The 20,232-nt window shown below is 38.0% G+C and overlaps 1 protein-coding gene across 7 annotated transcripts in view; it reads right to left on the bottom strand.

Annotated features, from left to right (window-relative positions):
• PAPOLA (poly(A) polymerase alpha) overlaps nucleotides 1-20,169 on the bottom strand; it is a 51,620-nt gene extending 31,451 nt beyond the window's left edge. For 5 of the 7 annotated variants that reach the window (XM_051622449.1, XM_051622451.1, XM_051622450.1 and 2 more), the window contains exons 1-9: nucleotides 19,872-20,169; nucleotides 10,372-10,542; nucleotides 9,730-9,796; nucleotides 5,885-5,966; nucleotides 5,273-5,382; nucleotides 4,065-4,118; nucleotides 1,838-1,949; nucleotides 511-600; nucleotides 285-423 (exon numbers count right to left, since the gene is read on the bottom strand). In XM_051622449.1, coding sequence (XP_051478409.1) covers nucleotides 285-423; nucleotides 511-600; nucleotides 1,838-1,949; nucleotides 4,065-4,118; nucleotides 5,273-5,382; nucleotides 5,885-5,966; nucleotides 9,730-9,796; nucleotides 10,372-10,542; nucleotides 19,872-19,879 — 833 coding nt within the window. In that variant the 5' untranslated portion in view covers nucleotides 19,880-20,169. The remainder of the gene's footprint in view (nucleotides 1-284; nucleotides 424-510; nucleotides 601-1,837; nucleotides 1,950-4,064; nucleotides 4,119-5,272; nucleotides 5,383-5,884; nucleotides 5,967-9,729; nucleotides 9,797-10,371; nucleotides 10,543-19,871) is intronic. The other 2 variants (XM_051622454.1, XM_051622453.1) reach the window with 2 other exon arrangements.
• Between the last annotated feature and the right edge of the window lie 63 nt (nucleotides 20,170-20,232).

The following is a 20,232-nucleotide window of genomic DNA, read 5'->3' as shown; positions in this document are numbered from 1 at the left end:
ATTTTGCACTATGGAAGTATTTTATCTGAAGAGCAATGTTGAGTTATGACAAATACTTAAAAAATTTTAATTAAAAACTTGATGTTTTGGATACTTTAAGAACACGTTGGATGACTTACTGAAAACCTCAAGCTAACAACTTTCTGGCAGCAAGAAGAATTCTTTTAGCTACCATCTTAATCTGGTAACAGCTGAAAGTGATACCATAAAAACAGGACTAAAATTTAGTGTCTACAAGTAATTTTATTTTAGTGTAATCTAAATTTTTTTTAAAAAAAACATACCATTTAGAAAATACCAAGAAAAATTTATGTACAAGAGTTGATGCTATTGCATTTGGATAAAGCTGGCAAGTTCTTGCTACTAGCATGGCCCAGGATACACCACCAAGGAAACCTAGTATATTGGAATAGATGTTGTGGCCTGTGGATTGAGAAGAGACAAAAGGGAGTTATCAGTAACCATATGAGTTCAAGAAAATTTCACAAATTTTGGAATAAAACTGCTTACGTTTTGCCCACAGTTTGATAGCTCTCAGTGTTAACCTGAAGTTGTCAATGTTTGGTACTAGATGCAGAATTTCATCGGTTACTCGGCAACCTGCCAAAATAAAGAATCCATTACACTTGCTGCCTGCAAAGTTTTTTGCTGACTTAGCTCCCCTCACCTTCAAAGATAACAAACTTTTTAGATTAGCATGCTGGAAACTCATTTTGTATTTTGATCACCTTTGTTTTGAATTAGAAAATTTAACATATTTTGATTTTTTTTTCTTTTTTACTGTTTTACAGCAGCAATCACTAAGACAATTCATGCACCCATAGCCATGGCTTTGGATTGCTACCAGATTTTCTGATATTAACAAACTGTACAAGCTGTTTAAGAAAAATAATTAATTTTAAGTTCTGCTGTTATGGAACTACATGCAGTGTTATCACAGAACATGCAGACAAATTGAAAAAAGCATGAGTCTTCATGGAACTACACAAAACCTAGAAGTCATAGGCTTTATGAGAAAAGGATAAAAAGAATAGTTTAGACATATGAGTTGTATCATTGCTTTGATGGGATATTTTCAGGCTTAAGAATAGCATTACAGTTTACAACATTAACTGTTTTCTTAAGTCAGGAATAAGTAGTTGTTCATAGTTACTAAATGGCTACATAGAGCTGGTTGCAAGAAAACAGAATTATCTAAGACTAGGAGTTCCTTTTAAAGGAAGGGAGAAGCAAGTATGAATTCTAGAGACAGCATAAATATCAATTTCACAAAATAGTGCATGTTGCTGTGGTACTCAAATTATCAAGTTTTCAGCTCATAACAGCAGTTGGCAATATATCACATGCTCCTCTTCCCCCCACCAATTTGCATACAGGCTGAAGCCCCCAACATCCTGTACACAAGTAACAATATAAGCTGCAGAATTATAGAAAAGTTAAGGTCTACACAAGTTGGTAAGCTACTAAGGATCTGACCTCAACTGACAGTATTTGATATTCCTAATTTATCACTAAAGCAATTTTGTGCATGTTTATGCATATTAACACACATACATATTAGAAAATTTTTACTTTTTCTTATAGAATTAGTGCTCCCCACAAGTCTTGCAAATCCCACTGATTTCTAGAGAGCATAATTTACTACCCAAATAAAATACTTATTAAAAATCTGGCCAACTAGAAACAACTCTTCACTTCAAGGATATAAACCCGACCATTACTTCATTTCCAGATAGATTTTTTTATATATACCCTCAAGTCCACAAACAAACTACTGTTTAGGATACTTATTAAAAAATTAGATGAGAACTTTATATGCAAAATTGTATATACATACCATTAAGACTTCGTATGCATCTAATGTCTAAATTTTTAAGTAGGCTATCATCTCGTAGGTCTAAGTCCTCAGGAATAGTTTGCAGTGCTAATCTTGCAAACAAAATATCAATCTTAAAAAGAAAAGAGATAAAATATTAGTAAAGTGTTCCTTCTTTTCTAGGATTACTTTTGTAATCCTTTTTCATTATATTACCTAATAAGAACAGTAAGTCTTTTTAATACAAAGAATCTCTCTAAACAGTACATACTAACACCCTTCACAGATATTAAAATAAACACTTTCATTTGCTTCATCTATATCATGGCTCTTTTCCAAGAGGATAAAATACACATTAAGATCAACACAGAAACAGCACACAAATAAAAACTATTATGACTCTCAATGTAAATAAAAATAATTTGGGGACAAACACGACTTCTAGTCCCAGAATACAAAATTCTGCTGCCAGAACAAGCCATGAAAGCATGACCTGGTTTTAACCTAGACATTCTCAAAGTTATCACTGAATTTTCAGATAAAATGAAGCTGAAGATATCTTAAAATTATTAACTTTTTGTAGGTGCTTAAAATTTGCTTTAGAAGTTAATTTTGAACTTTTTTTGCACTGAAAAGCAGTACTTGTGACTTCATGTAAACTTCTACTTGTATTACAAATGTTGTGAAGACCAGCTATTAAAGACTTCAGAATCAGAACTGCACTGAATACTTTTGGAATCACTTCTTTGGAGAAGTGTTTCAGTTTAAAAGCGATGGATGCAGAAGTTGTGGTCTAACACTACCTGTAAATAGAAAGAGTGCTCATTATAAAGGTAGTGTTCAAGACTACAGAACTCTCATGATCCATCAGAACATGGGCTAAGTCTCAGTCATAACCACAAGCCATCAGAACCCAACATAAATCATTATACCAGAGAAAGACACTACTGCTTTTATAGCAGAAAATTCTTTTCTTCTGTACTTAGGCTTGTATATTGAAGTTCATTTTTAAAAAAGGAGAGACAACACTGGCTTGAATGTAAGTGATTGAAAAAAACCACAACATATAAAAACCAGACTAACCATAGGATGCTTATGGGAAGTTTCTATTTAGAATTAGTACCTAAGCTAAATAAACGGAAAACAAATCCTCTAGAAAAGCACTGCTAATATGCAACTGTATATGAACAGCAATAGAATTGCTAATACAGATGCAAAGTCATAGGCTAGCTTACTGCATATAATATTTCTCTGCACATCTCTCGCATTTGGAGAAAACATGTCTCTCTGCCTAAGGGTCAACTGACACAAACGTCAGTGAAAACACAAATAAGTAAAGCCAGATGCATGTGGGCAAAGGGAGTGGTTCATTTTCGACCATTATAATTGCAAAGCCAAGATTCAACTCAGGAAGCAAAGAACTTTCTAGTTTTCTGTACAACACTACAGCTCTTCACATCATGCTATGTGTCAGAAGACTAGCATGGGAATTCTTTCACCACTGTGAAGTACCTTTCTTGTACCCAACAGTTACTGGTTGACACCAGCTACAAGTCTGAAGAACTGTGTATATAAACAGTTCACTTTTTTGTCTTGTTACCAAGAGAATAGGATAGGTCGATTATAAAACAGTGTGAGAAAGACTAACAAGAGTATCTTTTGAAAGCATTGTTCCACTCTTCTCAGCAACTTCTGCCAAAATAGTAAAAATCAAATGAACCAAGTTCATCTTTCCAAGACACCTGACCTGTAAGGCTACAGATACCAAAACCATGGGTTTGGTCATGTGTTTACACACATCCAAATTGATCAGAACAAAGGAGATCCCCAGTTTGCCTTCAGTACTACCTTTCTGAGAACTGATCAAAAAGCACACAACTTACTACAGTATAAAGGTATTGAAACAAACCTGTGTTTAAGGTTTGGACAGCTACTCATTAGCAGCCAAAAAAGTGATTGAAACCATATGATTTATTAATATTATTTCTAATAAATGTTAAGTCTTAATTCCAACACTGGGACTCTACGGGTCAGCAAAATACACAGTACAAATGCAGCTTTAGGTACATCAAGGACTTGTTTCAATCTTAAAGCCCCACTTTATATTACACAACTGAGAACTGTTGACAAGCACTTGGGCATGAACTTTAGCAGAGTTTAACAGCATTCATATTAATGAATAGTACGAGTTATTGAGATCATGAAAACTTGGTTTTAACCATGTTCTACTAAAATAACAGATTTTTACCTCTATTCCATCAAAACAAAGTTTAATAACTGGGACAAAAGCTTCTTCAACAGCCTGGGGGGAAAAAAGGTTATATTTTATTTTCAGTATAGAGAAGAACATTTATAAGCAATAGCTAAGAGGTCCAAAAAATTACAGTGAAATGCGATTTATACAGATGTTTTTCTGTTTCCAAGCTCATCTTTGTCAGCAATGCCTTCTTCCACCATATGTAACTATGCAGTCTGATTTCACCTAAACCAGTTGCAAGTTACCAGTCTCCAGAGTTCAAGCCTCTTCTCTTAATGCGGGCATTAATAAGGTACTTTGACAAACAGTATCCATAGCAAAACTAGGGTATTTGATGTCTACTCTGCAATCAGCTAGGAATACCACCTTTCTGAACTAAGCAGCTGAACTAAATTAAGTGCAGATCTGCTTTTACTAAAAAGATGCACAGAGTAGAAGCAAGTTGCGAAGAGACTTCCATTTATTTTATGGGAGCAAGACTAAACCAAACTAAGTTTAAGACTCGCCAGCAACTATCTTCATCTAACTAAAAAAAAAACAAAACAAACTGCAGCAGAGAAGATTTACTCAGCCAACACTCTAAAGGTCTCACCAGTTGACCTAGAGAGGCTTGTCATTTAGGTATAAGAGAAGCCATGCATACCAGCATGTCTTCCATTCCTACATGGGAAATATTCATCTCTACATGCTAAAAATCCTTCCACAAGCATATAACTAGACACACTAAAAATGTAATTTCCATTTTCAAATGCACAGTTGACTGCTAGTATAGATTTAGTTAATATCAACCACTGTAATTGTTTATGTGACCATGAAATTATAACAGCAGCATATCAATGTACTCTAAAACTGTCATTAAAAACACAACTCTAAAACTGTCATTAAAAACACAATTTGGTCCTGATCCTTTTCAAGCTAACACATTTGCATCTGCCTGCTAAAGAGCACGCAGAAATTCTGCAATACTAACATGAATGCCAGAATTTTAAATGAGTATCTCTATTAAGTAGAAACAAAACTTGGAAGAGTTTTTTCAACAAATTTATTTCAACTATGGTGATAAACTTTACTGCAGGTTAGGTAAAAATCCACTGCAAGCATTAAGAGTAAAGTTATATTTACTTATTTAATGTATCATCTTTCACTATTAAATTTTCAGCATCATCAGTTCAGCCACTTCTATCAGGCAGTTCACATACCCTCAGATCTTTTACTTCTTCTTGTTGTTTCAGTTTTTCATAAAATGATGTGAAAAAATCACTTCTTTCAACGTGTCTTGGTGCAACACACAGGGCATCAATATCAGCACCTGAAATTGTTTGTTAGCACAAGTTACTCACACTTCACACACATTAAATGCCAGCAATAGCCAGAAATTTTTTTGAAACCCAACAGGACAATCTAGTTTCTCTTGCTACAGAATGGCTTCTCTTTGGGAATACTAAGTCAAACCAAATGAAAAAAGTTCATGGGCAATAAAGCATATTGAATAAATGGATACTTCCTTCCATTGTGAAACCTTTATGGTAACTTTTATAAAACAAACCCAGAGAAGCCAAGTACACAACTTTCTCTATTTTGTATGTAACTTCCAGCATTTTTATTGTTTCCCAATCTATGACAAAAACGTAATTTAAGAACATATTTCTTTTATTTAAAATGAAGAGTGGAGATGGATGACAAAAAAACGTAATCACATCAAAAGACAGCAAGTTTGTTTTGTTGTTGTTTTTTTTTTTTTACTTTAATATGACATTAGCAGATGTCATTAGCTCGAACAGAAGTTTTTATAATAAAAAAGTAAATGTTACCTTTTGTATGAACTCCTAATCTATAGGATCCAAATGTAAAAATTTTTCCTCCAACATTTTCTATTACAGACTGTGGAAGATTCTAAACAGAACAAATAAAATTGGTTATTTTATCTTAATTTATAACAACACAATTTATGTTAAAACAAAACAGACATTCTACAAAATTTCTACTGTTTAAGGTGTAATTACTACTGAAATAATAATCTTAGGTTTTACAGAAAAGACAGACTTTTGTTTGCAATTTGGGAACTATTTACAACAACATTTCAACTACACTACAAATTACTGCCTCAAACTTGATAATTGTTCCAGCAGTTTTACACTTCAGGTGTTACAGTTCTAAAATATTATGGACATTAAGCACATTTTGCTTAATACTCAGGCATTTTAGACTGACTTAGAAACTGATGATGGATTCCAAATTAGACCAACAGAAAAATACTATTTACAGTATCAGTGTTTATTTAAACATTTTCAGAGACACCCATACTACATTCTTTAAATCAAAGTTTGGTTTTGGAAGAGGTATTTATTTTATGCCAAAATGGCTCAGGTACACCTACTAGAGTTATTTGATTTATATCTTAAAAAAACCCTCTTGAACACACAGTACTGTGGGCACAGTTACCCTTTTATAACAGGATGCAATGTTACAATCTGAAGACCTACGTTAACGGTTACACAGCAAAAGATGGAAACAAATTGAAAATTAGTTATTTTGTAATGTATATTAGATCAATTGATACAGTTTTCAATCTTACATCAGTTCAAATACTTCATTTTCTATTTAAGGACCAACACATATACAAATAGGGTCAGCCTAATAATCTTGTTTATATATGAATTCCTGTTTTATAAGAGAAGTGTACAGAAGAAATACAATCCTAAATGTACTCAAAGTAAAATAACTTAAAACTAGTTTTTACCCCTAAGAAAGCCATCTCCATCTTCACATTTTTGCAAGTGTATAATCCTTAAAATACTTCCCAAATGTCTGCTGAAAATGTAACACAGCAGAGAGGGAACAGTCCTGAAGATTCCAGGAGTATGTGGATGACAACTTCCTGACACAGCTGATGAGGGAGCCAACTAGGGAAGGTGCTCCGCTGGACTTGCTGCTTGTCAACAGAGAAGGTCTTGTGAGGGATGTAAGGGTTGGAGGTCATCTTGGACAGAGGGATCACACAATGAAAGTTCTCTATTATTGGAGAAGCAAGGGGGGGCGAGCCAGCAGAACTGCCACCTTGGACTTTCAAAGAGCAGACTTTGGCCTGCTTCAAAGCATGGTTGAGTGTCCCTTGGGAGACAGTCCTGAAGGGCAAAGGAGCCCAGGAAGGCTGGTCATACTTCAAGGAACACTCAAAAGCACAGGAACAGGCCATACCCAGGACTCAAAAGATAAGCTGACAGGGAAGACCACCAGCATGGCTAAATAAAGAGTTTTGGCTGGACCTCAGGAACAAAAGGAAAGTTTATAGCCTTTGAAAAAGCGGGCTGGCAACTTATGAGCAATACCAAGATGTAGTGAAGCTACGCAGGGGGGAAATTAGAAGGGTCAAGGCTCAAGCAGAACTCGGCCACTGCAGTTAAAGATAACAAGAAGTTTCTTCAGTATATCAACAGAAAAAGGAAAACTAGGGAAAATGTAGGCCCACTGGTGAATGAGGTGGGCACCCTAAGACAGAGAAGGGAGAGTTACTGAATGCCTTCTTCGCTTCAGTCTTCACTGCTAAAGCTGTCCCTCATGAATCCCAGACCCTGAAAGGACAGGGAAAGGTCTGGAAACAGAAAGATTCCCTCAGTGGAGGAGGACCAGGTTAGAGACTACTTGTCAAACTGGACATCCCCAAGTCCATAGGGCTTGATGGGATGCACTCCTGAGTGCTGAGAAAGCTGGCAGATATTATTGGTGGGCTGCTCTCCACCATCTTTGAAAGGTCATGGAGAACAGGAGAGGTGCCTGAGGACTGGAAGAAGGCAAATATCGCTCCAGTTTTCAAAGAGAGAAAGGAGGAGGTCCCAGGGAACTACAGGCCAGTTAGTCTCACTTCTGTCCCTGGGAAGGTGATAGAGCAACTTGTTCTGGATGTCATCTCCAAACATGTTGAAGAACAAGAAGTTATTGGGAGTGGTCAACACGGATTTACCAAGGGTAATAAATCATGCCTGACCAGTCTGCTAGCCTTCTATGAAGAGGGGAGAGCAGTAGATGTCATCTACCTTGATTTTAGCAAGGATTTTGACACTGTCTCCCACAGCATCCTCATTAGGAAACTGAGGGAGTGTGGGCTAGATGAGTAGACAGTGAGGTGGACTGAGAGCTGGCTATGTGACAGAACTCAGAGCGTTATAATTAATGGAGCAGGGTTGAGTTGGAGGCCCCTAACCAATAGTGTCACCCAAGGGTCAATACTCAGTCTGGTCTTTTTCAACATATTCATCAATGACCTGGACGAGGGGACAAAGTGTATCCTCAGCAAGTTCGCCAGTGATACAAAACTGGGAGGGTTGGCTGACACTCCAGAGGGCTGTGCTGCCATCCAGTGTGACTTGCCCAGGCTGGAGAGCTGGGAAAGTGAAGAATCTAACAAGGTTCAACAAGGGCAAGTGTAGGGTCCTGCAGCTGGGGAGGAATCCTATGCACCAGTACAGGGGTGGACCTGCTGGAAAGTAGTTTCAAAGAGAAGGATTTGGGAGTCCTGTGAGACAGCAAATTATCAGTGAGCCAGCCATGTGCCCTTGCTGTCAAGAAGGCCAATGGAATCCTGGGGTGCATAAGGAAGAGCATGACCTGTAGGTTGAGAGGTCATTCTCCCCTGGTGAGGCCATTATCTGGAATACTGCATCCAGTTCTGGGCTCCCCAGTACAAGAGAGATAGGGAGCTACCAGAGAGAGTCCAGCAGAGGGCAACAAAGATAACTGGGGGACTGGAGCATCTCCCTTATGAGGTGAGGTTGAGAGAGGGGAAACTCTTTTAGCCTGGAGAGAAGGTTGAGGGGAGACCTTATTTATGTTTACAAGTATCTAAAGGGTGGGTGCAAGGTGGATGGAGCCAGACTCTTTTCTGTAGTTCACAGTGAGAGGACAAGGGGCAACTGGCACAAAGTGGAACATAGGAAGTTCCATTTAAATATGAAAAAGAACTATTTACTATGAGACTGACAAAGCACTGGAACAGGCTGCACAGGGAGGTTGTGAAGTCCCCTTCTCTGGAGATATACCAGTCCCACCTGGATTCAGTCCTGACTAATATGCTCTAAGCAACCCTGCTTTAGCATGGGAGTTGGACTAGATGATCTCTAGAGGTCCCTTCCAGCTCTGACAAGTCCATGATTCCATGAAACAGTGTGTGCAGGGGTGGAGGGGACTATAACCTCAAAAAACACTACTATCATTCTTGGAGTCTACAAAAGTAACATTACAATACTTACATTAAAGAAACAGACCACAGATCATAAAGCTGTAAGAAAACCATTTTAAGATCTAGCACTGGTTCACAAAGCCAAACAAACTACAGATATCATTAACATCGTACTATATATGTGTATTTTGACAAAGGTCAAGCTGTATTTCTACCCAGGGAGAAGAGGAAACAATTGAAAATTAGTATTACAGCTACCATGACTTTTTCCAGTATTTATCAGTTACTTTCTTTGACAAACTTCTACTTTGGAGGGGTGATACTGTCTGTAAATAGAAGAAGCTACACAAAGACGATATATGTTTTTCAAACTTGATCTCCAAATCTAAGATTTGTCCTGTTCAGATGGGGAACATCTTTTGGAATGATCTTCCTAAAGCAATCTTAGTACAAGCAGTTCCATGTAAAATGATTCCATACCTTGCTTTCACTGATTTCCCGTATCCATTCCTTTACCAGGTTATTTAATTTTCCCAAAATTAGAATCCTGTTGATAAAACAGCAGAATCACAGGTCATGAACTTAGACCAAAGTAGTAGTATTTTTTAAAACTTTATAAAGTAATACTGCTGCTCCAATTACAGATCTTGTTTATATATACATTGAAATAAAGCCACTCCTACAACATTGCCACTGTTTTCTCCCCTTTAAAGATGTTCAAGGGTTTTCAGCTCAGAGAAAATGCAACCCCTACACACATTTTAGGTAAATGAATTCTACTCTCTTTCAAAGTAAAACCTTAATTCATAAAACACATGCACCTAAAAATAGAAAGAAGCAGCACTGACAGCAAAAAACTCTAGAAAGCAAAAAAGGGAAAAAAGAAGTACAGGGGCCACTACAACAAAACAGTTACGAAGGGAAAACAAATGCAAGCCAGCCTTGGGTAATTTTAATTCTTCTCTGTGTTCCAAGATATTCCTCTTCAGGAAAGAAAAATCAACCTTAATATTCCACTAGGCTTTTAAGAAAACATTTGAAAACATAAACATGCTTGGGATTCAGTAGCCAACAACATGAAGCTCAAGACAGAAGAAAACCAGAGCCAGAGTGTTTACTCACCTGCGTTGCAGTTCCTCTTCCTCTTCAAATACACCATAAGGTTTTAAGGTTTCGATTAATTTCTGGGTAAGCATGCTGTCAAACTCCTTGGGGGCAGCTAAACTGATAGGTGAGGTAATGCCATAATGCTTCTGTAGTTGCTGTGTTTGTGATCCCTGGGTTGTAATGGGACTAATAAAGGCAATTAGATAAAGTTACTGACACAAAAAAATTATCGTCACAGTAGCAGACAAGAGACACACGCCAAGGAAACAAAAAAGTTAAGCTTACTGTTAGCATTTACATCCCAAGTCAATGTGTGATAAATCTGTGTTACTAAGGACAAAAAAAGAAATATTTTTCTCCAGTTGGTGACTGCAGGGTTACAAGCTGCTATGAGGCATGATCTTTTACATCAGCCGAGTTCATGCACCCAAAGTATTCACATAAGTAAGGAGGCTTTAGTATATTTTGAGCCTGTGAGGGTCATACCGGTAGCTGTAAACTGACTTCTCTGCTGGTTACCACAACAGGTTGGTTAGACAAGCAATGTCTGCTCAATCTATGCTGCCACTATTACGTATAACCTTACCCCATTAGCGAGGTGCGGCTTGTGCCAGACTTTGCCTAGCACAAGTAACACACAGTACTCTTCTCCACGTCCCTCATGTTTCCCTAACATGAAATTTTACTTCATACAAATATTTCTCTAAATAGGAAAGTAAGCTTAAAGTAAACCTAACCCATGGCAATGGGTTAGATCTGCAAGGACCTAGTTCACTAGAAAACAGCCCAGTTACAAGCCCTCCCAGCATCCTTGTCCTGCACTTTTCAAAATACACAAATAGTTATGGAGCCAAACCTCAAGCACATGGATAACACTCTCAAATCAATCCCCTATATTTCAATATTGCAAGAAAGGACAGGAGACCACACAAAAGAACTTCAGCAGAAACACAGAAGGAAAGTTATCACCATATTACAAGAACTAATAGATTTCCTAGGTGAGCATCCTCAATGAAAAACAGCAATGCAGTTTTTCATAATGGACATTTGTTTGTGACTTAAATGTTTAAAAAACAGCCTTATTTTCAGAACCATTTGAGCTTTTAAGGCTAGTAATTTTATGTATTTCAAAACTAAACTTGCTCCTGTGTAACATGTGTTTGGATTCAGTGATTACTGCGTGCTACTATAACCATATACTTAAAACTCTTTTAAACTGATACTGCACCAACAGGCAGCTATTAAAAAAAACCCAACATATTCAGTGTTATAAATTACATATTTAAACATTGAAGACAGCCAAATTTTAAGAACACTTAAGTCTTGCTCCCTATATACTTCATGGGTTAAAAAACCACACTACTTAAACCTGTATTTAAATAGCTCTAAGGGTTACTTGCAGCACTAAATACTAGTTTTATATTGATATATAACTTTCCTCTAAATTATTATTATTATTGCCCCACTTAAGATTTTTTTTAAATGACAGATAATTGTTTTTAAGCTTCTTTTCTGAAGCCAACTTGCTACTTAACAGAGACCAACAAAAACATTATGAACTCTCACCAAAATACGTGTTTCAAAAAACATCACTGTTGTATTAACAGCTATACTACAAGTCTTACCCACTATAAATGCACATATTACCTGAAAGTTAAGGCAATGGTTGTGTACAAGTGTTACACCAGAATTATTTAAGTTACGTTCTTATTATGTAAGATTACTCCTTTCAAAGGTATGAAGTAACATTTTCTTTAATAGAATTATAGAATTGTTAAGGTTGGAAGGGACCTTAAAGATCATCTACTTCCAACCCCCCTACTATAAGCAGGGACTCCTACCACTAGACCAGGTTACACATAACCTCATCCAACCTGGCCTTAAAAACCTGTATAACTATTATTTTTAATTCAGATTATGCATCAATATTTTTCCCTGAACTCTTTCACCCTACTACAGGAAAAGCTTTATCATCAGTTTGGTCTCCTTCAACTTTCAGATACAATCTTCAAAGAAGAGAACCCTCCATGTAAAAAATTTGAGCTGACAGTTTATGTGAAAGTCCCATTCTTGTCAAGTGTAACATTGCTGTTTTTATTAGTGCTTTGTGTTTATACATTATACGCTACTTCTATCACACAAACTGAGAAAATTTTTCAGGCTAACTAAATATTATGTGGAGAAAAACTAAAGCACAACTTCAATTCTATTTCTGTCACCTGTTGTCATTACTAAAACAATTTGTCTTTTTTAAAAAAGGCAAAAATTTAGTAAAGTCAAATAGTACCTTCAGCCACTCAGCTGCTACTAAAAAAAGGAGTCAGAAAACAAAAGGTCTCAAACACATAAATAACCTTTGAGTATTCTTAATATTTTCACTTCTACCACAAAGAGAGCAGTTAAATTTGAACTGCAATTTCTACCCTTTTGGCAACTGTTAATTTGAAAAACTTAATTTCCTTTTAAGATTTTTGCATTTTATTTTCAAAGGTTTTTAAAGCAGTAATATAAAGCAATCAATAGTTTAGTTTTGTGTAGTCATTTCCTGATGGTCTGACTGTAATTTCCAACAATCTGTAACTAGAAACTGTTTCAAATGCAATATATATTAACTTGATTGAAAGGGCTGGCAAAACACAACCTTGTAGATGCTGTTACTAGATTTTAAAAATGGCTCAGTGTCACTCAGACCTAGATTCTGTGAAGCATGCTCCTGAATTCAGGAATGCTGACAGAGCCCTCTGTCTTCCATCTGCTTGTAAGGGCCAGGCTTCATCAATTTAAGATCTGATAACTTAAATACTTCACCTTGCCCCCAAAATTACAACACATAAAAAACAACCAAACATCAGATTGCTTCCTTGATCTGGTTTACAGCATAACCCTGGCAGTGGAATGTGAAGGTCTGTTTCACAAAACACAACATTGACATGTCTTAAACCAAACGTATCTCCAACCCCTTCAGGTCCATGGGAGCATGGTCATATGGTACAAAAGTTTTGAAACTGTTCACCAAAACAACAGCTTTAAACAACATATTAAAATCAATCACCTGATCTACATATTTCAGAAGATATAATGAAACATACATTGAATATTAATATTGAAGAGAATATAGGTAATTCCCAGCTAAAAAAACACTTAAATTGAAGCTTAACTGTTGACACCTGCTGAAGTTAAAGTCTATTCTAAGGTTTATGTAGCACACCAAAAAATAACAGAAAAAAAGTCTTTGTAAAACAATAGAAAAGAGGGTATTTGGCAAGGAAGTTTGTTAAATTTAAATATAAAATAAATAACTAGTGCTAGGTAATTCACGTTCATTCTTTCAAATGACACCAACCCATGAAATTTACTATAAAACAAGTAAACATATACCCTCTCCCCACTCCATACTTTACGTAAAACCAAGAATATTCAAATAAAGCATTTGCTAGCTGTTTTTTAGCTATAACATTAAGTGGTCATTTTTTCAACTTCAATGTTGCATTTAAATGTTACACTTTAGCTAGAAAATACTAACCATCAACTCTCCATGCACTTATCTTTTACTTTTTCCTAAACTCATTAATATCACACTCTGGCCCAATACATTCCCTGTTGAAAAGACATACAGACATTCCAGTTTTTACCTGCAACATGTCATGATGTATCACTTTTGGAATCCCTTACTTTAAACTAAAAAATTTATTCAAAGAGAAAGGACAGGAAAGCACCAACACTAACCTTCTACCTGAGAGGGTCAGGGAAGCTAAGGCCTTGAGTGGAGTGGTCGTGCTATGTAAAATCTGCTAGTCATTGTGGTTAAGCATTAACAAAAATCAAAGAATATTAAACAGCAGCATGAAGTCCCATTCCAGCTACTCAATCTTGACAACAACACAGGCAGATCTGGCAGACCTTGCCAAGGTCTTGACACTCAACTCAAAGCATGCTTAGTGTTTACTGTTTTAAAAAAAGTTTACACTTGTTAACAACAAGGAAAACTGACACAGTTTGGGGCTTTATTTGTTTCTAGTCAACCACATACACACAAAGATCTTGCCCTCACTCTGCTATGAACATGAGGTACCTGTCAACAGCACAAATATAAAACAAAGTTACAAAAAATTAGGTAAATGTAACATGCTGTGGTCTGGTTTGAACTGAATTTGTGAAGGTTATATACTGACAGCTTAAGTCATCTTCAAAATGAGTAATAGCTACAGTGGCTTAATTCAAAAGCGGCTTGATCCAATAGTTCATATTTGAGTACGAAATAATCTAATCTCAGAAACTGACATATACTTCTTTCCCATATAAAAATACAAACACAAAGTTCTATTCTGTGCTGCTGACAGCAGTACAGCTAAATAACTTTTTGCTCAGAAGCCAAAGTTCTGGTAGGCAGCATCTTCTCATGTTGTTATCAGCAATTACTAAATTAAAAAGAACAAACCCTGGTAGTATGGCCACTGCTAAAAACATTTTATAACAGAGCAGATGTGGAAGGCAGAAAGCAAATAAAGTTTCTAAGAAGCTCTACAGTTTCTAGAGCTGTGCACATTTAAATGACTTCAAATGGAAGTGTTTACACATTGTTCTAAGGTAGAGGGGGGAAGACTGATATAAGGAAAGAAATTTCCAATGCATCTTTCAAAGACCATGTTACACCCTGAACACACATCCACCTAAACTGAAAATAGAGAAAAAAAAGATGTACCTATATAATAGTGCTCCATACATAACTTAAGAGTTAGATACAAATTTTAAGTACTCAACAATTGTTTACTTTAACAACACTTGAGCATTTCTCCATCCTCAGAAGACACTAGAAACCTGTCAAGAACTTCTTTTTCAAGAATGCTCTGTATTTAACCCTCCTCCTACCCCCACCTAAAAAGCATTTATTCTATGCTATTTATTCTATTCATTCTATGCACTTTTTTCTTCACTCCTAGTGTTCTCCAGTTCTATTGGTTGTATTTTTATTGTGTTCTTGGAGTTAAGATTTTATGCTTATCACAAACAAAACACAGCAACCATCATTGCATTACCCAAACATCATAACCCTGAAACTTGGGATGCTTCAGAGAAAAAAAGACAACACAACTGAAACCTTATAACCAGAAGCCATAATATTTAACAAGTTATAACAGCTTGAATCCCATGTAAGTTTAAAACTCACCTCTGATCCACCCTGAGACAGATCTTAACCACTCCAGATCTAACTAATTTAAAATGTGTCACAAGTGCATGCAAAAATCCCTTACTGATCATCAAGCCTTGCTGTTGCTAAAAGTTGTAACTCTTTGCATATAACCCTAAACCTCATCTTAGGACGAGGCTTGTCCAGACAGACATGCACAACAAGGCCAGCACTGGTGAAGCAAGAGAAACTGTGGGCTGGTTAAGTGTCTTAAAATAGTGCCAACTACCCACAGAATGTTAACTTCAAACTTTTAACTTCATAGAATCATAGAATGGCAGGTTGGAAGGGACCTCAAGGATCATCTGGTCCAACTTCAGTCAAGCCCTTTGACTCAGTCAGTCATACCTTTAGACACCAAGACAAATTAACATGACTTAAGGAATCTCAATGACTACCCCTTCTCCTTTATTTGCCTCTACTGACCTTCTCAGAAAAAATCAGTCTCTCTTATTTACTGATGTAAAGATTTCTGAAGCAATATTGGTGATCATACTACCTGGTCAATCAGTTGAAGCTAAGGTCACAATGCTCATGCTTCACTGTACCAGATTTCAAAGAAAGTGTTTTGAGGAGTTTTGCTTGCTTGTTTTAAAGTCTCCTCCAACAAGGACAGACTTTGGCAATTTCAGATTAAATTTCTGGCTTAATGACATCACTTCACACAAAATTTTAGACATCTTAATGAAGTCTGTTCAAATCAATTGCTGGGGCACACTTGCTTTAAATGGGTAAAACAATCCAGCTGTCCTTCCTTAACAAAAGCTGAAACATGTAGAAAAAAAATGCTGGATCACTCAGACCTCCAAGGGAGGTTCAGACTGGATATCAGGAAAAATTCCTTCACAGAAAGAGTGGTGAGGCATTGGAACAGGCTGCCCATGGAGGTGGTAGAGGCACCATCCCTGGAGGGGTTCAAGATACAGGTGGATGTGGTGTTTTGGGAGATGGTTTAGTGGTTAGGAGTTGTAGGGCAGATGGCTGGACTTGATGATCTTGAAGGTCTTTTCCAACCTTCACGATTCTAAGGATTTTTACGTTCACTTATTCTTAATAAAGCTATCACTTTAAATTAAAGCAACTGGTTCTTCTAAAGTATGTAGTGTGCTTTGCAACATCAGGAATAATTTCATTCCTTCCTTAACACAATTTATGAAAACCTGAACTCTCTCTGTTCAGAAACATAGTATTTATCCACTCCAAACCAGTACAAGGCACTCTAAATATAGTCTTGTACTTCTGCCATACAAGTTGACAGTCACTAATTAAAAGTCAAGAAAATAATTACTTTGCCTATGTCTGAAGCAGCCCTGGCTGTCTACCATAAAGACTGGGGAAAAAAAATCATTAATGACATACCAAAACTGTAATATGGAAGATACCAACAATAGTTAAAAGTTTATAGCACTTAAGGCACTTTTAAGTGTTCAAATACACAACTCAATGAACTTTCTTTACACTTCTGGTTTAAAAAAAACCAACACAACAAAACTGCCTTTTGCAATAACTTCAGCAGATGCAGAAATTCAGAAAAAAAGCTGTATGTGTGATACTATCAGTAGCTTAACAAGAAACAGACTGATTGTGCTGTTTCTCTATGTGAAGGGTCAGAAAGGCCCAGGTTACAATAAAAAGACTACATCGTCAATTCACATAAAGATAGCTGGTGCTTTACTAAGTCAGTAGCCTTTCTGTGTAAGACCTAGCCCCAACTCAAATATATGAACAGCCCAGTGAGCTCCATGTCTCCCTAGCATCTTAGATTTCAAAAAATGCACAGAAACAAGAATTTTGTACCTAATATTTCACTAAAACGTATTTTTCTAGTAGGGGAAATACTCACTTTTGCTTCTAAGCAGCTTTTTTGAACAACTGAAAGTTACAAAGTTTTCTCATGCAGCTGCTGTCTCTTCACACAAGACATTGAGAATTGTGACAAAACCACACCTAAGTTCCTAGAATAAATTTAGTATTTTTTAAAATATGAAAAGGCATTTGCAAATGCCAACTATAAACATCACCAGTACCCAAGTCTGCTCTCTTACTACTAACTGATGTGCCATGTACATAACTACTTTGTTAGTTGCTATAGTTGTGTACCATACATATGCACACACTGCAGTATCAGCAATGCTGTACACCTCTTGAGAACTCTGAACTAATGCTTTTCAAGTAAAGAGTGATGGCACTCTCTGGTTGTATGGGGTATCAGCTCTGTCAATTGTAAACACTGCTCTAAAAATTAAGTTTAAAGGATGTCTTGAAACCTTAGGACAAAAAACCCAACTCAAACAAACCCAAAAACAACAACAAAAAACAAATGCGTTCTGTTTATCATCTTGAAAGTCTGGCAGTGATTGTTCTACTCTCATTCAAAATTATAATACAAAAGCAAAAAAGCATCAACTGAATTATAAGAATTATACAGAAAAGGAACTTCCTATGCTTGCTGTTTTTTTCCCCCCTCTGAAGTCAGAGGTTTAACTTCATAAACGCAAGAATTAACATTGCTAGCATTTCAACTTACTACTACTATAATGATCCCTTTGAAGTCTTGACTGAGTAACACAATCATTCCAAACATAAAATAGACAAAACAAATGCAGAACCTGAGAGCTTTGCTTTTCCTAACTAAAATGAACCTCCTTTATTTGTTAGGTTGCCAAGGAATGTTTACACTGAAAATAGCAATATATTAGTACAAAAATAACTTCAGAGTTTCAAGTTCAATTATCATAAACACTGATGTTAAGAAAAATTATTGTGTCATTCCAACCTTGTAGAAGTTGAAGATTGGTATTATTACAATTAATTGAAGCTGCCTAAACTTCAAAATATTGTTTTTAAGCATTTGGAATGTATGCTGTCACAACAAAATAAACCAAGAATGAATACAGGCAAAATAAACACTCTCCTTTTTCCTAAGGCCAAAAAGCCTAACCAACTTTAAAGTTGGTTTCTGGTAATTTTTCATCGCCATAATGAACATGGTCAAAATTTGCCTATTAAGAACTTGGAGCCTCATTACACAAGCATTAGAGACTACCTGGCATGATCATTTTCCCTTCTGCATTCCCTCACTGTTTTTCTGCCATAAACTCTTTCAGTTAAGTGTGTCTTATCTACCCCACAACTAACTTAACAGTATTTTAGACTGACTTAAACAAGCACAACAGGCAAGCACAGCTATTCTTCACATAAATTTTATACATTAAAACAATAGTGAATAATCCCAAATAATAGCTGTGAAACGAATCTTTGATCCCGAATTCGCTGTATTTCTCCTTCAATGAAAAAAGAAATTAAAAACCAAACAACACAAAAAACTGAACCCAGCATACAAACGTGCCTTTTCTTAAAACCACTTGACCACGTACCCATCGCTGGTTCCCTCGACTTATATAGGATAATAAACCACTAACACTATGGACTACGAAACTGAAGAGCAGGAAGTTTTGTTGTTTGGACCAGTCAAAACGTCAGCAAGAGGAAAAAAAGGAAAAAAAAACCACAAAAACAACAAAACAGGGGTGGAGTGAAAGAAACCGACGAAGAAAACGAGGTAAAATTACGTCCCACTCTTTTATTCATGGCTACCAGCAGGGTCGCAGGTCCAAAGCGTAAGGCCCACGTCTTGGCTGCGAAAGCCCCCGGCCGCGGAAGGCGAGGGGCGGAACAGGAGCACGGCGGCCGCTGCTGCCGGCCAGGGGGCGCTGCCTGCGGGGGCAGCCGCGAGGCCCCGGCGAGTCGAGCAAGGACAGCGGGTTCGGCCCGGCCGCCTGTTAGAACCGACGCCGGTGTCTGTCCTGACCCCGGAACAAGAAAAGTCCGCTCCCGCGGCGACTGGGGGAGAGGCTCTGTCGGGGCTCTTGAGAGATAAAGAGCTTCATCTTTGGCGGCCGGGGTGAAAGGGTAAATATTTGCCACTTGGAATGGCCTGACTCAAGAGCGGGTCGAAAAGACACCGCAAACATCCGCCCCGAGGCGGCCCGGAGCCTCACGCTTGCCGCTATGAGATCGCGAAGAAAACGACAACAACAACGTAAAAGCCGCATCAGCATCTCCTTCGGGACTCATAGGGACAGACGGGACAAGAAAGCAAGCGAGCAGCTCCTGGCGGGCTGGGCGGAAAGCCGCGGATCCACAGCCCCTCGCACTGCGGCACCGGAAGAGCCCAGGTCCGGAGGCGAGGGGGGGGACAGGGGAGGGAGAGAGCCCGGAGCAAGGGCCCAAGCAGGCAGGAAGCATGGGGCGCTACGAGGACAGCGTTAAGTGAGGGCGAGCAAAACGCAGCCCTTTAAGACACTCCGCGAGCTTTCCAACTTACAACGGCATCGTCTCTCCGGCCCCTCCTCCTCCTCCGCCGCCGCCGCCACCACCGCGTCGTCCCCTTCTCCCTCCTCCTCTTCTTCGCCCTCCCCCACCACTGCCGCCTCCGGACAGGTCACTTGTCCCGCCAGGAAGCGGGAATCGTGACCATGGTATGGGCTGGGGTCAGGGCTTAGAGAGAGGAGAAAGCCGTTCGTTAGGCCCGGCCGCCGCCGCTTCACTTTCCTCTTCCCCTCCGGCCTTCTAACATGGCGCCCAGGCGCTACCACAGCAGCGCTCTAGACCGGGGTGCGCCTGACGCAGCGGCGCGGCCACCCCCGCACGTCGCGCACGCTGGCGTGTCCGCGCATGCTCAGGCG

Source organism: Apus apus, chromosome 5 (assembly GCF_020740795.1).
Source record: "Apus apus isolate bApuApu2 chromosome 5, bApuApu2.pri.cur, whole genome shotgun sequence".
In the NCBI taxonomy this organism is placed as follows: domain Eukaryota; kingdom Metazoa; phylum Chordata; class Aves; order Apodiformes; family Apodidae; genus Apus; species Apus apus.
Note: the sequence above shows the minus strand (reverse complement) of the source record. Positions and strands in the feature narration are given on the sequence as shown.